Source organism: Echinops telfairi, unplaced genomic scaffold (genome assembly GCF_000313985.2).
Source record: "Echinops telfairi isolate 266 unplaced genomic scaffold, ASM31398v2 ScPeMD7_9;HRSCAF=40, whole genome shotgun sequence".
In the NCBI taxonomy this organism is placed as follows: Eukaryota; Metazoa; Chordata; class Mammalia; order Afrosoricida; family Tenrecidae; genus Echinops; species Echinops telfairi.
Window position 1 is genome coordinate 4,614,590 of NW_022103906.1, and position 18,980 is coordinate 4,633,569.

The 18,980-nt window shown below is 39.1% G+C and overlaps 1 protein-coding gene across 1 annotated transcript in view; it reads left to right on the forward strand.

The window, feature by feature from the left end:
* MYOM2 (myomesin 2) overlaps nt 1-18,980 on the forward strand; it is a 128,466-nt gene that overhangs the window by 71,120 nt on the left and 38,366 nt on the right. Inside the window, exons 16-25 of the mRNA XM_004707745.2 lie at nt 911-1,085; nt 2,705-2,826; nt 5,171-5,358; nt 5,952-6,078; nt 7,688-7,866; nt 9,492-9,606; nt 10,787-10,943; nt 11,036-11,142; nt 13,668-13,712; nt 14,260-14,396. Of these exons, the coding sequence (XP_004707802.1) occupies nt 911-1,085; nt 2,705-2,826; nt 5,171-5,358; nt 5,952-6,078; nt 7,688-7,866; nt 9,492-9,606; nt 10,787-10,943; nt 11,036-11,142; nt 13,668-13,712; nt 14,260-14,396 (1,352 nt within the window). The remainder of the gene's footprint in view (nt 1-910; nt 1,086-2,704; nt 2,827-5,170; nt 5,359-5,951; nt 6,079-7,687; nt 7,867-9,491; nt 9,607-10,786; nt 10,944-11,035; nt 11,143-13,667; nt 13,713-14,259; nt 14,397-18,980) is intronic.

The following is an 18,980-nucleotide window of genomic DNA, read 5'->3' on the forward strand; positions in this document are numbered from 1 at the left end:
CTCACATCCAGAGATAAGTGCCACAAAATGACAGAATTAGATGTTTCAAAGAACTTGACTCTCTGTCAAGAGAGTGTCATAAGGACATGTCATGACAATCTGACACTTATGGCAAGTAGAGAAGATGTTAACGGTTGTGTGAAACCCTGGGGTTGGGTGAGGGAATGGGCCCCAAGGCATCTACTGTAGCAAGGACTGAAGTGAGCCAAGACCAAGTTCACCTGTTGCTCATTTGAAGTTCACGAGTGGTCTTCAGCTCTAGGTGAGAAACTTTGATAGTCAAATCTTGATTTGATTGTGAATCACTTTACTGATTCCTGTGATGCTGCAGTATGCATGACACACGAGAAAGACACTTGCTCCCATAAGGACTTGCACCTTGGAAACCCCGCATAGGGTCGTTATAAGTTAGGACACCTCCGTGGCAATCATTTTTGTTGGCCCTGATTCTGAGGAGTCTTATAGAAAGATGTTGTCTTTCTTTTTTAAATTGGTATTTTACATTGCAAACATGTTTGTGGACCAGAATAGTGTCTTCAACCTGGTGGAGGAACAGATTTTATTATTGTAATACTTCTTTTTCCCTCCTCGAGTCAGAATTCCATAGAGAACCGGAAAGAGGAAATGACCATCTATCAAGCCCTATTGCCCGTCTCTGCTTGGAAGCCTGTGCTTGCTTCCTTATCCCTTTCCCCCTGGTCCAAGTTTCATTCAAAGCTGATCATCTGATTGACCATTTCTTGTCGAATAACCGGATTGAACACTTCTGCTATGGCTTCCAAAATTTTAGTACAATAGTTACATTAAAACATACATTTATTTAGCTAGTGAGTTAGCATCCCATGATTATAAAAAATCATTCTCTCTTTTTCTACCATGTATCACATATCATTTTATCTTCTCTGCAAAGCTGTTCCTTCTGCGCCCGGTCGTGTACTTGCCTCAAGGAACACCAAGTCATCTGTCGTGGTGCAGTGGGACAGGCCCAAACACGAAGAGGACCTACTGGGCTACTACGTCGACTGCTGCGTGGCAGGAACCAATAACTGGGAACCGTGTAATCACAAGCCCATCGATTATAACAGGTACTTTACAGGCTGTAGTGTGAGAGACTCTCATCGCCTTGAGTCTGAGAAATCACAGCACTGGAATAAACCACGGTTATTCTTAAAACACAAAATCAGGCATTAACCACCTAGTAGTATTCACAGTAGAATTTACTGTGGTAGAAACTTTCGATACCATTTCAGTCTATAAACATGAGCCTGCTTTCTTATTCACACATAAGGGAATACATAATTCACAAGTTTTGAAAGCTTAAATTTGACATGTTTTGATGAGTTAGTTATTAAACCCTTGACTAAAATGATTTATTTCCTTGTAAAAAGTTCTAGTACCATGGCTTTCCTGACATAATCAGCATTTAAGACTTATCTCTGCATCAAAGAATTAAAGAGTAAGTACAATGTGAAAGTAGTCATTTTATTTTTCCTCATTGATTTTTCCAAACTTTAAAAATTGCTGTCTGCATATAACTGACAGCCCTATTCTCTAGCCCTCCAGTGGAGGCAGAACTGCTGTGACTCCGTTTCTCCCTTGGAGGGGCCAGTGCGAGCAGTTCTACTTTTGGAATTGATTTACTCCGGCTTCATGCTGAGTGTGCAGGGATTGTCTGTGCTGATTAAGTTTTCTCCATGCTATGCTTCTTAGGGAAATATAGGCAGCTGTCAGAATCACCATTTGTGGATAGGCTGTCAATTATTGCCTAGTCATTTTCCTTCTTTAAATCTTTTAAAAATGAATTTGAAAAAGAAAAACCACAAAACTATGGCTAGGAAAGAAAATGTATTTGATAACAGTTAGATGTTATTCTCCAGTTACTGGCTAGCAAATAAAGACATAACAGAATATAAGAAATTAAGTATTATCCCATTGCCGAAGGCTTATAAATGATTAGAAAATATGGGTTGAATGAATAAGATAATTGCTTGCATTTTCTGAATATGTACCATATGCAAGCAACTGTGCTAAGCATTTAGGTAGTTATATATATATATTATATCAATGCTGTGAGATAGGGACTATACTCTCCATTTGTAGATGGCAAAATAGAAATTTACAGAGGTTACAGAACTTGATTAAGGACATAAAATTTGTGTCAAAGCCAACATTTAAGTCCAATCTATCTGACTTCAAAGTCTCAGACTATCACGGTTACATTAAAAACAAACAAACTAATAAACAAACAAAACACAGAGTTCTCTTAAGTAAGCAATTGAATTCTATTTAGTCATGTATCTGTGATTCAGTTAAAACTCATACAATTCGTAAATGAAGGGGACGTCACAGAGGAAGTGACTTTAACAAGGCCACTTGCTACTGGCAACAGGTTTGCTTCTATCTCTTAGGCCCAGATTCAGCAACTGACAATCTGTATCTAGAAATTGAACTTGCATCATCTCCATTTATAACTGAGTGCTGCTGTCTTATCTATTGGTCATGGAATATTGCTTTGAATTAATTGAGTAAAACAGAGAATTAAAACATATGTATTATATACATGTATAACTCAAAGAGCAAACTTTGCTTTAGTTTAAGTGAAATATGTATATGCACAAAGTCTGCTAAAGGATTTCGCCTTCGGCTGGGAGAGGAATGAACAACTGCCAATGGAAACCGTGCCCCCGATTCATGTTTTGCTCAGGTTTGTTGTGCACGGCTTAACGACGGGTGAGCAGTACATCTTCCGAGTGAAAGCCGTTAATGCTGTTGGGACAAGTGAAAATTCACAAGAGTCTGATATTATAAAAGTCCAGGCTGCCCTCAGTAAGTAATTCATAGGCTATTCAACTCCAATTTTGAGTTCCCGAGTACATTTTAATTTCTGCATGAATAAACATTTATGGTGCCATTTGGAATATTACCAGAAGAAAAAAGTGGATGTAAACTGTTCAGCAGAGAACACGCAATTTTGTTGAAAACTCTCATCAATTGGAAATGCCATTGTGAGAGGGAGAATTGGTAACATGCTAATAAACAGCAAATTAAAAAAAAGAAAATATTATTAGAGGTCACATTTGTTTTCAAACACTCATACCTATATTAAAACTATAACATATATATGTTATAGTATATGAAGTTCTCTTTTCAAAATGTATGCTAAAGTAGACCAACATTAATAGCCTTTTGAGTTATGCACAGTTCAAGAAACTTCAATAAATTATGTCTTTTTAAAAAATTAAATTGTTTCTGAGAATTTCCAATGCATGTGCAACTTTTAGATTTATAGTAATCTCTTGAAATGATCACTCATTTGATCAAACTGAACAATTCAGGTCCTGCATCTCAGTGGCGATCCATAGAAACACTGATCTAATAAAGCTCTATATTTGTATATGTTGCGCTTGGTCTTTAAACGTACTACCTTGCTTAAACATATTCCAGTATAATTGGCAATAGTAATATTACATTTTAGGCACTAAGAAGCACAGTAGTAGCACTTCACTTTGAAGAGAATCTTTAAGCCTTAATTATTATTATTATTATTATTTTGGTCTTTAAACTAACAAAGATCTTCAGAAGTTAAAATTATTCTTCTAACAGCAGTGCTACCACAATGACCAGCAATTACTCTTTTGCTTTAAAGTTGCTATTCAGGTCTGTCCTCAAATTCTTGTCAGGAGAGGTTTTCAAGTAGTCCCATTTACCTTTTAAAGTCATCCCTACTAAATATATGCCAATAATTTCAGCTTTCATTTCCCCCAAATAGCTTATTTACAGTGCTTGCTTATCTCAGGGTACAGAGGAGGACCATATTTAGTTTATACAGACTCAGGGGAAAAGTATTAATACATACTTCCCGACCTTTTAGGGAAAGATTGCTTATTTTCAAACACAGTGCTTAAAATAGAAAAAAAAAAAGAACCCATATTCATTTAAATGAATCTGAAGTTTTTATAAATAGTGTTGGGTTCTAACCCAGAAGCTTCACTGCAGGAGGAGGACGAGGTTGTATGCTACTTTACAGATTGATAGTCTTGCCAATTCTAGGGGTCAGTTCTATTCTACCTATAGGATTGCCACGCGTCGGAATTAACTTGATGGCACTGGGTTTTGGTTTAAATATGTAGGAAATTAAAACTTAATAGTCTAAATAACATTCATCATCTTAGACCATCATGTGAATAGGTGTTGCTTTCATGCTATAGGAAAGAAAGCTTCTTTCTCAAAGATCTTCTCAAAGTGGGAGATATTTTGTTGTTCAAAATAGCTAGGCCAGATTTAACCCGGGGACTTCAAAAACTTTGTGGGAAAATAGGATTTAAAGATAGTGGGATTTCCCCACAGTTTTTTGACACCTTCTCATGTAATTAATTGTCCTCAGATGACTGGAATATTGGGAGAATGTATTTACAAACCAGAAAACTTAAAAAAAATCTCCTTGATAAAAGATAAATGAAAATCTGTAGCAACGATGAAACATACAACTTTCCTCTAGTTCCTAAATGCTTCCCCCCCTCCCTCTCAAACTATCATGATCCCAATTCTACTTTACAAATCTGGCTAGACCAGAGGATGTACACTGGTACGGATAGGAACTGGAAACACAGGGAATCCAGGACAGATGATCCCTTCAGGACCAGTGGTGAGAGTGGCGATACTGGGAGGGTGGGGTGGAAAGGGGGAACCAATTACAGGGATCTACATATAACCTCCTCCCTGGGGGACAGACAACAGAAAAGTGGGTGAAGAGAGACGTCCGACAGTATAAGATATGACAAAATAATAATAATTTATAAATTATCAAGGGTTCATGAGGGAGCAGGGAAGAAGGGGAAAAAATGAGGAGCTGATGCCAGGGGCTTAAGTGGAGAGCAAATGTTTTGAGAATGATGAGGGCAATGAATGTACAAATGTTCTTGACACAATTGATGCATGTATGGATTGTGATAAGAGTTGTATGAGCCCTCAACAAGGTGATTAAAAAAAGGATAAATTAATATCAAAGGTGGTAAAAAGTTAGGCCACGGAAGCGACAGAAGACTTAACAGGCATTCAGGCTATTTTTCAGTTGACTTTTGAAAGGCTAGAGTTGACTCTGGTGGGAGAAAGAATATTGGGATTATTCTTAACTGGGTTTCTGGATAACCTCTGCTTTTTATTTTATTAGCGGTTCCATCTCATCCTTATGGAATTACGCTGCTGAACTGTGATGGCCAGTCTATGACTCTGGGGTGGAAGCTGCCCAGGTTCAGTGGAGGTGCGGCGGTCCTCGGGTATTACATAGACAAGCGGGAAGCGCATCATAAAAATTGGCACGAGGTCAACTCGTCACCTATTAAAGAGAGGATCTTTACGGTTGGTTTTTAAAAGTTTATCTTTTGCTATGTGCTTAGATATTTTAGAGAGAATGTTTGAGCTTGACACAATGACATAATTTTATACAGAAAAAAAGAGCTTAAAAATAATAATAGATCATAGCATTTTAGAACTGAAAAGATTTTGTAAACAATTTTTTACATATTTTTCGAGAGGAGATTAAGAAGCAGAGAGCAAGTGACTTGAACTGGCTTAACCAGGAGCGAAGGACCTTGCCATCCCAGCACCCGGTCTCCTGGGCCATAGTGAGGTGGATGTCTAGTAAATTGTGGGTTCACTAAAATCAGAACACATCTTGCAAATTTTTTCATTCTTTGCTTTTATTGTATGGGCAAGGGGCCAGCTAGACGGAAATGAATACACTGTACTGAATGAGTGCATTAATATTTGTACCTAGGGCTTGGCATAGTAGCTGCAATATAACAAACATAAATAGCTGTCTTTAAGTTATTTATTCTAATATACTAATGAGATCTTATTTTATTTTATAAGTCAATCATGAACACTTCCTTCCGTAATGAATTGTTCTGCATCTTTTAATTCATGTATTAATTTCACATGAATTGAAATAGGTGGAAGGCTTGACAGAAGGCTCATTATATGAATTCAAAATTGCTGCAACCAACCTGGCGGGGATAGGACAGCCGTCAGACCCTAGCGAACACTTCAAGTGTGAAGCCTGGACCATGCCAGAGCCTGGTAAGAGGCTTATTTATTGGATGAGCCACCAACAGCTCCTTCCTTTCTGACCCAAGGGGATTGACCATTGTAGACATTAACCTGATCTCTGCAGTTCAGTCATGAGGGACTTCTTACAGCTGCGATGTGTTTCACAAATATTTTGGCATATCGCCATTGTGTCAAAAACTGGTGTTTTATAGTAAGAATGACACAATTTTTCTACCTTCAGACAATAGTCTGGGCGGTATGCAGGCAGAAAACAGGAGGAAAGGATAACAACTGAATAAGTACTGAGAGTAATGAATACTGAATCCTGGAGGAAGAAAGAAGTATTTCCAAAGGGACCGGGGAGGAAACTAGAGGTCCCAGGCAGAAGGAATATGGGCCCCAAAGGAGGAGGCCTGGTGCAGTGATTAAAGCAGCCAGTTAACTGGAAGGCTGGCAGTCAGAACCCCACCAGGCGCTCCACGGGAGAAAGCGGCCGCAGCGTGCTGCAGTGAAGCTATCGAGCCTTGCGGACTACATGGGGGCGGTTCTATGTCCTACACGATCACGATGAGTTAAAGTGCACAAAATGGCAGTGGTTTGGTTTGATTTAGGCCCCAAGTTGAGAGAGCATGGAATTAGGGTCCACATTTGTATGTTAGCTGAAGCTGTTTTCCTCCCAGACAATGCGGGGATCTTGTGGGCTCTAGTTCTACCACATGTTCTTGTTGCAAATCTGCATCTAGCTAGGACCCTCCATTTAAAAACTGTTCTCACAGACCCTCATGTACTATTGTCCGTTTTTTATTCAACCAGTCAGAAACCCAATGAGATGGATGAAATACATGCTCCAATTATGAAAAAACAAACCAAACCAAAGCAAAACTAAAGATGGAACCGAAAAAGCTTAAAATTCAGACTGCTTTTCAGTTTTGTGCTTAGATGGTATTTCTTTCTTTCCTTTTTGATATCTGTTTTAATGAAATTAACTTTTGTTCCTTAGAGAAGGTAATGAAAGGAAAGAACTGTTGAAGTTTAGAGAAGCTCTTTGAAGGCTTCCTAAGAACTGGCGCAGTGACATTGAAAGGAAGGAGGGTGATTAATTAAGATGGACCATTTCCCTTTAATGGTCAGTGCTCACCCGGATTTGGGGAATCAGCACTACACACAGTTAGACTTGCTGTGGCGATTTGTAGGTGACGTAACCGAGGTTAATGTACTAGTGGACAGATGTGCTTAGCCTGACCAGGTGTTTCAGGTCCTCTGAATGATTCGTCCTGTGACTGATGGGTTCCAGCCCACTGAGTGGGCAATGTGAGTTCCACTCCCTTTTCTTCCACAGTTTCTCGGGCCATGTGTCGCTGCTGGTCCCTAGTGAGCCATGGGAAATCACGAATTATTTGAACAACACCCATCCTCACCTGATTGCCTCATTAGAGAAGGCTACAAAATATTCAGCGGGGCTTTCCTCCCCAAGTTTTACTTAAACCCGGCCTCATCCGTGTGCCTATGGCGAGGGTGTTAGGTTTAATGAGGAACACGGGGAGATGTCTGTGGTATGGGGCACGTCTGGAAGCGGCAGGTGTAGGGCGGTGGAGCCTCCATCTGCTCTCGGTGTGAGTTTGGGTGTGGTTTTTTCCAGGTCCGGCCTATGATCTGACATTCTGCGAGGTCAGGAATACATCACTGGTAATCCTTTGGAAAGCCCCAGTGTATTCTGGCAGCAGCCCTGTTTCTGGATATTTTGTGGATTATAAAGAAGAGGATACCGAAGAATGGATCACAGTAAATGAGACAACAACTGCAAATCGTTATTTAAAGGTGCTAGTACTCATTCATCTGTTCATTCATTTTATTTTTTCCCTCGTGCCTGGAAATATTTTGATTCCTATGGCAGACTTAGCTCAGAGCCCCAAGGTGAACCTGTTCAAATAAATACTCTGTATGGCAGCGACGACCGTGGTAGTGGTGCTGTGCTGCTTAGAGATGGGCACAGGTAGTCTAAGGGGTGGCATTCACCTGCTCATCACCGTAGGCTTGTGTAACAATTACAACTTCCCAGCAGATGGCAATCATGTGCCTTCAGGAAGTGATGTGTTCTTATTCACCCACCGTGACCCTATTGACGTGTGGGACACGGTTTGGACATGCCTTTTCTTCCCCTAGTGCAGTCTAACAACTGCTAAGGGTGCTACTCTGAGACAGAGTGGTTTATAGTCAACATTTTTTCAACAAATCTTAGTAATGGCATATTATGTCTTTTCATATTTGAGGCTCATATTTAATTTGTTAGATTTATATGATTATGTAATAGAAACTTATTTGATACTTATATAGATGTATACATATGCACAAATTTACATATATATGTACAGAGTTTTATTATCTTTGATGATATTATCATTTTTAAATTCTCTTGGGTTCCCTTTCTTTAAATGTTTCTATTTTAAGTACTCACCATTTGCCAGTCACTGGCACAGTTGTGAGAGCTGTCCTTAGACGCAGCAGGTCCACAGGATAATGTGGCTCATTTGTCATAAGGCAGATGCTTGCTTCTTTTACTTTCGGACTTTGTGGTGTACTGTAGGTAGAAATGCAGCGTATGTCTTTGTGCTGAAAGAAAGGTCACAGTTTAGACAGGTATGTGGATGCACATTAACTGATTTGTAAATATATACAGTCTTCACAAGAGTCATTTGGCAATGTGCAATATGGCTGATTCCCTTTGAATAAACGAATCATCTTCCAAGACTCTATATCACCAAATTAATTAGAAATTTAATTATATATAGTGGGTAATATTGTAAGGAGCCTGGTGGGTTAGTGGTTTTGCTTTGGGCTCCTACCTGCAAGGTCAGCAGTCAAAACCACCAGGTGCTCCATGGGATAAAGCTGGGGCTTTCTGCTCCCATCCAGATACAGGCAGAAACTCACAGGAACAATTCTACCCTGTTCTACACTATCGTTGTGAGCTGGCATTGACTCAGTGGTAAAGTACTTGGTTTTGGTGTATTGTGCTGTACGATATGCTATAAGTGATCTATGATTGAATAAGACGAGATTAACTTAATTTAGAGGTGAAAAAATGATGGACTATTTTGCACAATTAAAAAAATCACAGTTAAGATAATAGTTAGAATATATGTTAAATATGAACAGCAGATTGCAAACTGTTTAGGATGATTTTAATCCTGCTTTAAATATGTAGAGAAAGGAAAACGGAAAACGACAGAGAATAAACTTAAATTCTTCAAATTCTTACACAAGGGAGCTCAGGAGTGATTGCTAATCTTTTTTTCCCCTTGTCGGTATGCATAGCTTTCCAACTTGAAATATACTACTTTAAATAAAGGTAGTATGTTCATAATAAGTTGTGAGAAATATGAGCATCATCTTTAATTTTGGTCTATGCACGGCTCTTTGGCTCTTTTCTCTGCCACTCTAAGGTCTGTGACCTACACCAGGGGAAAACCTATGTCTTCAGAGTCCGTGCAGTGAATGCAAGTGGTGTGGGGAAGCCGTCAGACAATTCGGAGCCAGTGCTGGTAGAGGCAAAACCAGGTAAGATCTTACTTCTCAGCGCTTAACAATAGCAACCTGTTTTGCACAGTAATCATTTACAAGGAAGGTATGCATGCAACGTATGCATTGATGAATGCTTCTCCACATTCTAAAACGACAATAACACATCTATATTAAAAAAAAAACTTAAAGTATTTTACTTTTGTTGAGAATATACCCATTAGGACTCCGAGTAATTTAAGGGTTTCTACGCCGACATTCATTGAGGTGGATTCCGTTCTTTAAGTTGTGCAGCTGCTCTCCTCCCTCATCCAGGAACAGAATCTCATTTCTCCCGAGGTTTTGGTCTAATCTCTTGAGCTGTTGTAAGTTGGTCCCATACAGACAGTTTGTAAAAGAGTATGATGCTCAAGGCCGACATTTGTCACTAGTTACGAAGATTTCTTGAAGAGGATTTCAGGGGATGTTTTTAGTTTAAGGTTTAAAGATGATCTTAGGGTACAGGTGCTCATTCAGTCTCCATGCCCCCAGAAAGTCTGGATTACATGAGAATTTGAAATTCTGTTCTGAATTTCTCTCCCTTTGATCAGTATTCTTCTACAGAATCTTTGGTAAAACTTTTTTTTTTTTTAATGGCCTCCGTTCGATTTGCTGGCAGAGGCATAGATACAACTCATTCATTTTCTAGTTTCTGTAAGTTAGACACTGACGGGGCTCTATTAGGCCAGGTATCCACCTTGATCACAACCTGCCAAGTGAACAAACAGCCCTCTAATCCTCCCCCAAATGTAGCATACAAGAAGGCTGAGTGTGGATGGAATCAAGTGGCATGCACGTAAGTCTGGGGCCCACCTCGAAGACAGTATGGATGGAAGCAGTTCTCTGAAAGAGGAGAAATCTTTATGGCCTGGATAGGCCAAATGTAGCCTAGGAAACAGAAGCAGAAATAGAGAACAATACCATGCCTTAAATCAACAGCTACAAACAAGGGGAAACAAAACAAAAAACCCAACAAACCCCAAACCCAAACAACCTACTTTAATAGTAACCTAGTTCCTGAAGTATTTTGCTCCTTCATTATTCTGAGGATCACTCCTTGTTGGAGAGTGGAAAACAAGCTTAAATTTGTTCCATTCCATTTCAAAAAAGAAAAAAAAAAAAAAGAATTCAAAGAACAGGGTGTTCCTAAGATGTTCAAATTATATTTTTTGCTATGTAGGCACCAAGGAAATCAGAGCTGGCGTGGATGAAGGAGGCAATATCTACCTAAGTTTTGACTGCCAAGAAATGACAGATGCATCTCACTTTACCTGGTGTAAATCTTATGAGGAGATTGCAGATGCTGAGAAGTTTAATATTGACACTGTGGGAGATAAGTAAGTCTTACAAAGAAGTTGGCAATGGTAAACTTTTAGAAAGTCATTGAAACACAAACAATGAACTTTTGTCTATTCTCCTTCCTTTTTAGTTCAAAACTGTACTTTAAGAACCCAGAGAAAGTGGACATAGGGACTTATTCTGTGTCTGTAAGTGATACAGATGGTGTGTCTTCCAGTTTTGTTTTGGATGAAGAAGGTAATATCTATATGGCTTATGCTTGAGTTGTCGGGTTTTATAACACTCTGAAAGATTAATACTAACATCATGAAACCTGTAAGGGCGGGGACTTGACGGGACCACATTGTTTCTCTGAGTCGGGCAAGTTTTCTACTATTGACAGGCTGCAATCTTACCGCTTCCTAACACGCGGTTGCTGTCAAATATTTGCATTTTCTTTCTCTGAGAGGTTTTCACCTCACATAGATTCTGGCTTTCAGAGGTTTAATTGTATATAATAGGAAAGACATTTTGTTTGGGAAAAGGGTGTGTTTTGTGGCAAGCTTGGAATAGGGAGTATTTATAATTACTAAGCTTAAATTTACTTTAAAAATTAAACACACTCTATAGTTTATACTCATTTGGCCAAGTAAAACATTGATCCAGGACATATTGCTTATATAGCCTTAGACTTGTATTTTTTAAGATGATTTTTGTCACGTTTCAATCCTATGGCAAGAAAGTAGTGTAACAATAAATAAACCAATAATATTTAATGAGAAATAAACAGATGGGAAATGCCTGCCACTGCTTTCTAACACTGAAGTAATCCTAATAGAACATTATTTTAGCGTGAAATTTTTAAAATTTTACTTAGTCAAGATCCCTTTACAAAGAAAGCAGCAGGTAGAACTTAGACTAAAACTTTCTTTAGCATGACTAGGTAAAAGCAAGCTTCTGTCAGATAAATTTACTGATCTCAGTGCAAAAAGCAAATGATAATACTGCATGGAATTGATCCTTTTTACTGCCCAGGATGGCCGTCCATTACTTAGCTACAGGTCGGAGTCAGCCTTACGAGTTCTTTCACTAAACAGTCAGGAATGTGAAATGGACTGCATGGGTTCTGCACAGGATCCTCAGACCCGAGCTTCTTTGGGTCTTTAAGGCACCCCCAACCCCACCCTTGTGATAAGGGGTTGAATGTCCACTATTAAAATGCTAAAGTCTGTGGGATGTGTTAAGCGTTATAAGCAAATTCTTTAGTTATTAATCAGTATCCTGATTGGCAATGTGCTGTGGGTGTGACGACGAGGAACCTTGACACAGAGTCTAGAGGGAGGTAGAGAGAAAATGCCGGGAGTAGCCAACATGGGAGGTGTCCATAGACTGCTGCTTTTACCAGTGCAGGCCTGGCTCGGATGTCAGTTAAACTGGGTGTGCACATGCAAAATTTACAGGACCCAGAGAACAACAGAAGAACCACCTCCCTCCTATCCTCTTCGGCTACCTCCCCACCCCCTGCCCTCCACTGGAAAAGAAAGGAGAGAGAGAGAGAGAGAGAGAGAGAGAGAGAGAGAGAGAGAGAAGAGCGAGAGAACCCACACAGTAAGCTTTCTGGAGTTCTCAGTTTGCTGTTCACAGACAAAGGACAGAAATGGAACTAGAATCCACCAGAAGGCTTCTTTAAGTGGTTTCCTCCCCTGATACTGATTCTATAATCACTAGACCATTCTTTAGTAAAAATAATGCTATAAAGAATTTTAAAAAGTTATATACTTCTTAGCATAGCTTTAAGCTGGCATGACTATTTCATTTTAATTTTAAATGTTTCTAAAGGCAGAAATTCCCAGTATATTTTATACGCTATCTAGGTTTTAAATGTATTTTAGGTGAAACCTTGGTGCTGCAAATTAACTCATTCGTGTTACAGAAGTGTCCACCATGAAATCTAATTGAGAAAGTCAGTCTTTGCTGTCAAACCAATCAACCAAATGGAGTTTTCTTCCTGTCGGGAAAAGTCTGCCTTCCTTTCTCACTTCAAATAAACATGTTCACATGCAATCACATGAACTCTAATTTTAAGAAAGAAGGAAGAAGTTAAAGCCAAAGAGAAAGGGAGAAGGGAAGACAGGGAGAGAGATGGACAAAAGGAAAGACACAGGAAATGGCTTGCTTATTAGTTTATAAGTTTTCTTCAATTGCTCGTGGGACTCAGGAACATCACCTCTTCTTTGTTTTTTGTGCACCTACTGTGATGTACCATGGTGAGATTCTGAATGGCTCGATCACACACACACACACACACACACACACACACACACACACACACACTTTTTTCTTTAGGAATGAAGGAAAAAATTTTGAAAGTCAGGGAAACATAAGCAAAATATTGGGTAGATCAATTTTAGCAAAGACTTCAAAGGGAATTTGAAGATGTGAAAATGAATCCCTTTAAATTTCTTCTCTGTAAAGTTTTTCCACACTACTTCCCACATCCAAGGGGACTCTTACCTGAAGTTATCCTAACCTCTTTTATAGGAAGTATGTTAGCCAAGAGTTGAAGATTTTAATTGCAGAAAACTGGTAGCTTATTAGACTATTCAAAGTTTGTTGTTATCCTATACATCCTTTGCTCTTATAGTTAAAACTTCTTTTACATCCTCTAACTAGAGTGTGGAGATGTGAAATATTTGGTGTTATGTCATCTCTGCTGTTGTTTACAAATTTCTGAAGGGATTGATGAAAATCAACTACGTTAAATTCTATTTTTTAAATTTCAGAGCTTGAACGTTTGATGGCATTGAGCAACGAAATAAAAAATCCCAGTAAGTAAGCCACGACCCTGCACGTACAACAGCAAAGCAGCTAGGACCGTGCACATTAACCTACAGAGCTCTTGAAGGGAGGATGGTGGAAAAACGATGGGCTCATTTTATGTTCAGGGCTTACAGGTGGTAACCTATTGATTTAAATATTAGCATATACTACAGCTCATAGAAGGTTTTATTGCTTAGCGAGTATTTTGAATTCTTGTTTAGGATAGCTGTTCCTAATTCAACCGAGATGTCTATCAAATTAATCTTCAGTCACTGAATAAAACTGAATAAAACAGAATGTACACGGCTGCAGTCAATGAGCACATAGAAAAAGCTGGCTTGTCCCCGGACCCGCAGCACACACGCTGCATGACACTTAAGTGCAACAACAGCTAACTAGAGTTCTATTTTTATTTTTTATAATCCATTTCAACACTCCAGGGTTTCACGATCTCACAATTTAATAACTAGAATTGATATTTTCCTACCATCTCCAGCTATTCTTTCTCACAAGGATTCATGCATTATTGACTTGTGATTTCTTTTCTTCCTGTAGCAATTCCTCTGAAATCAGAATTAGCTTATGAGCTTTTTGATAAGGGCCAGGTTCGTTTCTGGCTCCAGGCTGAGCACTTATCACCAGATGCCAGCTACAGATTTATTATTAATGACCGAGAAGTCTCCGACGGTGAGGTGAGTTCATGTGGGAGTGATCTCTGGCTTTGGATAGAGCCAAGCTTTCGTCTGGTAGGTCAGTTACTTAAAAGTCAAAGTGCTGTGTTTGTTTTCATCCTTTTTGCAGCTGTAGAAACTGGGGTATCGAAGGGTGACAAGACGAATGAGAGATGCTTGATTCCTGAAATGTTCAGAGATTTGGTCTGAGCTAGATAAGAGATCAGGGTCTTTAAAATCCAAGCCTCTCTGAATTAAAAAAAGGAATTAAAAAAAAAAAAAAAAGGAAAAGAAACGGGGCCAAACTATGCTTTTGTGATGCTGAGCTTGGTTTTATGAGAAGACTGAGGTTTACATGGGGAAGATATACTTTATGAAACTGTTTATTTTTTGATAATGGTTTGGGGTATAGATGCTCTGCTGTGAGCTGCAGTCTGCCATAAACGCCTTAAAAAATCATTTTATGGGGGGCTCTTACAGCATTCCATACATCAATTGTATCAAGCATGTTTGTACATTTGTTGCCATCATCATTTTCTAACATTTACTTTGTGTTTGAACCCTTGGTATCAGCTCCCCATTTCCCCCTCCCTCCCCACTTCCCAACCTCATGACCCCTAGATGAATTAAACATCATTTATTGTTTTCATATCTTACAACAACTGCTGTCTCCCTTCGCCCACGTTGCTGTTGTTCGTCCCCAGGGGGGGAGCGGGGATTATATGCTGATCGTCGCATAAACGCCTTTTTGTGGAAGACACAGAAGTAACAGAAGCAGAATTGTTAGAAATATTTTATGCTATAATGAAAACACTTTTGGCCTTCTTGTGTCTTAATTGTGTAAACAAAATCTTAACAATTATCAGTATTTTGACTTTGTAACATATGAGAAGACACTGATTATTTTCATATGTGTCTTCTTATCTAATGATAGCATACCTGAGGACTGTCTGTTTGATTGATCTTTCCTTTATTGTGAAGTACTGGAGTTGAATGCTCTAAAATTCTACCATCTTTTCCCCGCTGAGCCTTCTTTGCCTATAATAGACAAAGTGTATGTAATCGATATATTAGCCTATCCTTCTAAGTCCTAAGTGTCTCACTACTGTGTTCATTACCCAATTGCTTGAAGTGTAGAAATCGCTCCTGCCTTCAGAGATGACCATACGTAATTTCTCACAGCAATTCCCTTTGTTCCTAGTCAAGTGCTTTGCATCTGATGGGCAGTTAGTAAAGCTCAGTGCTTAAATGAATGTTTATCAAGCAAAAATCTTGCCTGTGCAAAGATCATGTGCTTTTACTTATTTAGTTATTATTTTTTATGGAAATAAGGACACTTTATTAAGGATGGTACAAATGGGAATGTTAGTTGATAAGCAAAAAGCATGTAATTTTTTTCTGCCTGAAAGTGCAAATATTGTCTGTGGGAGCACATTGCAGGATCAAGACAATTGGAGACACTTTCTTTGGGAAGAGATGAGACCATAAAATGTGATGGGATTTAGTATAATTGCAATTTATTTTAGGCATCTTCTGACAAACATTTCCTACTTGCTATATAAAGCTTGTTTTTCCCATTAACTGATGTCATTGCTCCTTGGCTAATCTGCTGGACTGTGCCTATACTACTTCACTTCTTTAATTAGTCATCCACAGGTGACTTTTACATTGGAAGATGGATGCTATTTTGTGAAAGTCACATAAAAACCTGTATTTATGGCACTCATAAAATCATTGAACTTCATCTTGCTGCATAATGGCAATAGCAAGAAGCCTAATTATTTTCTAAAACCTGCCCAGACACTGCAGTGCAGTAGTTGAGAATATCAAAAAGGCTATTGCATTAAGAATGTGGTTGGTGAGTGTCATACCTTTTCACTTTGCATATGTAATTATAGTAAGCTCCTATCGTTCTGTACATATAGATGTTTGACGTGAGTGTAGCGTCATATATTACAAATAGGAGTAGCCTATTTTTCTTATCAATTTGCATTTTGCTCTCTATAGTCAGAAGTAAACACTCAAAAGTAGAAAGAAATTCAAAGACTAAGGAGAAGGCACATTCATTACAGCTATTATATTCCAATTTCTGTTTATATTGCCTCTAAGAACTATTTTGGTCTCCATGGGTGGAGCCAATGTGTCTCTAGTGTGCTTACAGGAATTGATATTATTTTTGAAATGATCTCTCTAAAAAAAAATAATCTGAGATCATACTTTCCTATTCATTTCTATCTCACTCTATAATTTTAGTTATACCAATTTTCTGCTCCAGTTTTCCATTAAGAAACTATCTTCAAGTACTATTATTTACATTTCAAATAAGATTGGAATTTCTAATCGTAAAAGTAATTTTTTTGTTTGCTAGACTGGGAATTAAAATCTAGAAAGATTGTGTGTGTACTTTTCACTGAAATTCCTATTTGATGAAGCAGATTATGAAGAGCCATTGCTAACCTTTGACGCTCTTGGGGACTCACTTTCTTACACCAACAGATGGCATTATATATTGTATAAATCATTTACTGATTGCAACGCAGCCAACAAACCAGCAGGGACATAAATGTAAGACAATCACCTGGTCCTAATGGACCCTATCCTAGAGTTGAAGAAACACAAATTCAAAGATAGAATAAGATAGGAAAATACATATTGAGGATATGTTCAAACAGGACTGCAAAGATGTTCACAATACCGGAAAAGCCATGATTTGGAGAGCTGAAGCTTAAGGGAGAATTCAAAGAGTGGGGACTCCGCAAGTAGAATTTGGGGAGACAAAGAGCATGAAGTATTCCGTGTTGTGTACACCTCCCACGAAAACCACCCTGACTTCAACTCGAGCAACCCGAGGCTCCTGCCAACGATCTCCTATAAATCTTTACGGGAACAGACAGTTTCCTGTCTCTCCTATGGACCCGCTGGTGGTTTTGAACGACCGAGCTGGAAATGTAATCTATCCAGGGAAGTAAAGAGGATAGGCTAAGTGGAGAGAAATTATTTTCCTGCTTTGAATTCCAGGCAGGAGACGTTAACAATGATGCAGAATGAAGTCAGCTTTGAGAGAAACTCTGAACAAAGTTGGTATTTTGGTACTGGTACTTTTGATATTGGTACTTTAAACTCTCCCTTGCTATCCTGGCATTTAGATGATCAAGTATAAATAAACCTTTAAAGAGAGAAGAAAGAGTATTTTGATAATAAATGTACACTGTATATTGGAAAAATATAACTTTTTTATGAGTGAACTTGGCTGGATTAGTTACCTACAGATAGAAACTATTTTTAATATTTTAATTGAACCTTTTAAGGTGAGGGTTGTAGAAGGAGCACAGATTCAAAGGAGTTTGATGACGTTTCCTTATGGTAATACTGCTTTGTTTTATCACATTGTATTTTCTATTCTGTTCATGGCTCATCTTTCTATAATGGCTTCGAGTCCTACTTTCATTTGTAAGATCAGTATTCAGGTTGGAAGTAGTTTAAATTCCAACTGGACTCGGTCTGAAAGCTCCAATGAATACCTGCAGGAAAGTTCAATAGCAAATGTCACTATCCTATTGCTAAATCTGGGCTTGGCGAAGTCAAGGCCAAGGGAATCAGTCCTATTGTGATTTCCTGAGTAGTATGCCTGAAGATAACTCAGAGTCATGATGTCCTACATGTGACCTTCCTGCAGTACCATAGTATTTAAGGTGAGTCATTCATTTCGATGTGATATCTTCAAGCCCCAGTCTCATTTCAGAGATTACATTATCCAAGGGTAGAATTAAACATGATCCATTAGCAACCATAAAACATATCAGCATCTGTTAGGTCATTTAAAAATTAGAACGTAGATTCTTGAATGAAAGGTAAGTTCTAAATGAGCTGAGTGGCACCGGGAAAGCTTTCCAATAGCAAGGAGAACCCCAGGGCCCGGGCCTACTCCACCATGGTGGCATTCGTGGAAGGGCCTGGCGTGGAGGTGGACAGAGGCGGGCTCCAAAGCAGAGAGGAAGGACAACTTCCTAATTGCCCCCAAGGCTTGATCTGCAAAGGAACAGCTCAGACTTGCCAAGGTGTCCCAGCTTCTGGAGCTGAAGGAAGTGCTGTAGCTCTCGAGCCGTTTTCTGCCTTAGAAATACTTGCGCCCTTCTGCTTCTAGTTGGATGTAAGATCCTGAGGTCAGTGGTCAAGTCCCCTCTACCTCGGTGTTCTCCATGGTTCAGTTGTGGAACACAGGAGAATCCGTCTGCCCAGTGTATGAAGGTCAGTGCAGTATGCACTAGAAAATAACAACGCTGGGGAAGAACACGGACAGTAACATGTAAGGAATCAGAATCTCCCCGAAGAAAACACTGTTCAGCATTACTCAGTCGTGTCGGCTGACTGATGTAGAAGGCAAAGTGAGGGAACTCTCCCAGCACCTTCTCATGAATAAGCCGACAGCATTTATTTCCCATTTGTTACCTGCCAGGCACTTACAGAAGCTGCAAAGAAAGGGAAGGCACAGTCCTTGCTTTCAGATACCAGGCAAGCTAGTTAGAAGATCCAGTGTGCTGAATTCTTCCGAAAGGAAGGCAGGGGTTCATGGGCAAGCACAGGGAGAGCACATTGCCGAATTCT